The sequence below is a fragment of the Plasmodium gallinaceum genome (genome assembly GCF_900005855.1).
Source record: "Plasmodium gallinaceum strain 8A genome assembly, contig: PGAL8A_v1_65, whole genome shotgun sequence".
Taxonomy (NCBI): domain Eukaryota; phylum Apicomplexa; class Aconoidasida; order Haemosporida; family Plasmodiidae; genus Plasmodium; species Plasmodium gallinaceum.
This window is the reverse complement of record NW_021628225.1, coordinates 131643-134814: the sequence shown is the minus strand read 5'-3', so window position 1 is coordinate 134814 and position 3172 is coordinate 131643. Positions and strand designations below refer to the sequence as shown.

General features: G+C 18.8%; 1 protein-coding gene across 1 annotated transcript; it reads left to right on the top strand.

Annotated features, from left to right (window-relative positions):
- Nucleotides 1–59: 59 nt before the first annotated feature.
- TEX1 (trophozoite exported protein 1, putative) lies at nt 60–3146 on the top strand (the record flags this gene model as incomplete). The annotated part of the gene is made up of 1 exon (XM_028674846.1): nt 60–3146. One exon carries the CDS (start codon nt 60–62, stop codon nt 3144–3146), a length of 3087 nt encoding a protein of 1028 aa, XP_028526436.1.
- Between the last annotated feature and the right edge of the window lie 26 nt (nt 3147–3172).

Below are 3172 nucleotides of genomic sequence, written 5' to 3'. Positions count from 1 at the left end.
TTTTTTTTTTTTTTTTTTTTTTTTTTTTTTTTTTTGTTATTTTTTTATAAATTAAAATAATGAATAATAAGAAAAGAAATAAATATGAAAAAAATGAATTAATGCCATTACCGTTAGAAAAATCTGAGTTACTTATTGAAAATATACATAATTTAAAAAATTGTTTAAATCTATATAGAAAAGAGATTCAAGAAAAAAATAAGTATATTAACGATCTAAAAAGCAACTTGAATTTTTATGATTGTGTTTTAAGGAATATTAATATTGTATGGAGAATATTTAATGATGATTTATTAAATTTAATAGATAAAAGCAAGGAAGATAATAATAACGTTTCGATTGAATCTCCTTATTATAATATTGAAGAATTTCTCACTATATTTCTAAAGTATGTAAGTGAAAATGACTTAGATAATGAAAATGAAGAGTTTTTAATTAAAACATTTTCTAATTATGATGATAATAGTAATTCGATACATATTAAAACAAACAAAATAAAACTAGACGATTTATCAAATGACAATTCTATTAAAAATGAAAAAGGTGAAAATTTAGAAAATCTTGCTGATTTATTAAAAAATAATAAGAAAGATATACATAATGAACATGTAAGAGATATGTTAGTAAAAGAATCTAACAATGAGGATAGTAAGGATAATATAGTAAAAATGGTTAATAAAGAGGAAAATAAGAAAAATACAAATGAAATATGCAGTGAAGAAGAAAAAGAAAAATTAGAAAAAACTATTAATGATGATGAACTTGGATATATAAAAAAGGAAATTGTGAATAATAAAGATTTTAGTAAAACCAATCAAGCAGAAATAGATGAAAACATAATAAATAGTAACAAAAGAAATTCATTAAATGATGTAAATGTAGCAAAAAGAATCTGTTTAAATTCTAGAGATAATTTATTTTTTGAAAACAATGAATCTCAATCATTTTGCTTACATAATGATTTAACAGATAATAAAAGAAAAGAAAAAGATAAAGTTGTAAATACAAAAAAAAAAAAAGAAAAAAATGAAAATATGAATGATGTTTGTAAAGATAATTTTGAAGAAAAATTGCAAAACTTTTTTTTAGAAAACTTAAGAAATACCCTAAGTTTTATAAATAAAATTATAGATTTGAAAAATATTAATTTAAACTACAATTTAGAATATATTAGAAAAATAAAATATGAAAAAAGTTTTTATATGGAAAAATATGCGGATGAAAAAAAAAAAAACAATGAATTACAAAATAATTGTGAAAGTTTAAAAATTGAAATTGATAGATTAGAAAAAAAAAGTTCATCTTTAATCTTTAAGTTATACAAAGAAGATATATGTAAGAATATACTTGAAGAAAAAATAGACAAAAATGAAGATATTATGAATTATTCAAAAGTAGAAAATAAAGAAAGTAATAAAATGACTTCTGATAATTGTTACGACTTAAATACATGTGATAAAGATGCACATCTTGTAAAAAATGATAATTTTGTTAATGATAATAATAATAATAATAATAACAGTAATGATAATAGTTATGAAAATAATAATAATGGAAATAATAATAATGTTGAATCAAAGCTATTTTTAAATTTAGAAAAAATAATAACAAAAGAAAAAATTATACAAAGTGAACCATTTAAAAATTTAATAAATGAGTCAACTGAGATTTATAATAAACTAAAAGAGAAAGAAAATGAAATAATTATTTTAAAAAAAGAAATTATAAAAATGGAGAACTTGAGAGATGAAGAATTTGAAAATTTATTAAATGAAACAATAAGAGATAAAAAAAGTTTAACAAATAAAATAAAAGAATTAGAAGTTGATTTAGCTACATATAAATTAGATAAAGAAAAAATAGAAAGTAAAATAAAAGTAATGGAATATGAGATTGGTGTATTAAAAAATATTGAAAAAAAACAAACTATGCAATTGCAACAAAAAGAGAGTGAAATTTTAAAAATGAAATTACAATTAGATAAATTTAAAATATCAGAGAATAATTTAAGAGATAAAGTTGCATTTCTAGAAAAAGAGAAAGATGATTTATTGAATTCTACAAAATCATTAGAAGAAAATCTTGAAACAACAAAAAAAAGTATCCTTAATAATAGTGACTATAATATAATTATAAATGAAGATGATTATAATAAAAACATAGATTTGTATGAAAAAAAAGACATGCATAGATATGAAGAAAAACAAGGAAATGAGAATATGAAAAAAGAAGAGAAATCCATTTTGAAAAACCATATAGATAACAAAAATAAAAATGAAAATAATATTGAATTACAAAAAAACATGAAAAATGTTGACGATTATATATTGAAGTATGATGAATTGCTATTAGAAAACAATAATTTGAAAAAAAAATTGGAAAAAAAAAAACATGTGGAAGAAGAATTAATAAACTTAAAAAAAAATTATGATGCAATAAGTGAAGAGATAGAAGAAATTACAAAAGAATTTGAAAAAAAACAAGAGCAAGTAGATGAAATGATTACACAAATAAAAAATAAAGAGTTAGAATCTTTAGAAAAATATAATAATAAAGTAAATAAGGCATATGTAGAAGAAAAATTAAAACAATTAGAAAGTAGTTATCAGGATAAAATGTCCTGTATAAATAGTATTTATGAAAAATATGAAAAATTTGTAAACCTATATTTAACTTTATTTTTTCATGCAAGAAAAAATGCAGTTATTTCAGATAGTGCAAGAGAAGAACAAATGAGTATATTTATAAAATTAAAACAAAAATATGAGTATATTTTTCAAAAAAAAAATGAAATATCAAATATATTAAAAAATGTATACGATTGTAATAGAAAGTTAATTGAACAATGTAAAACATTGCATAAAGAAAATGAAAATCTTCAAAATACTCTTTCCAATCAGATAAATATTTCTAAAGATATTTCGAAAAAAGATAATCATTTATTAGTAGAAGAAAATAATGAATTACGTAGGAGATTAATATGTAGTGTTTGTATGGAAAACTTTAGAAATTATATTATAATAAAATGTGGACATATATACTGTGAAAATTGTATATTTAATAATATAAAAACAAGAAATAGAAAATGTCCACAATGTAAAATTCCTTTTGACAAAAAAGATTTGCAAAAAATATTTTTAGATTAATAAAAAAAAAAAAAAAAAAAAAAAAA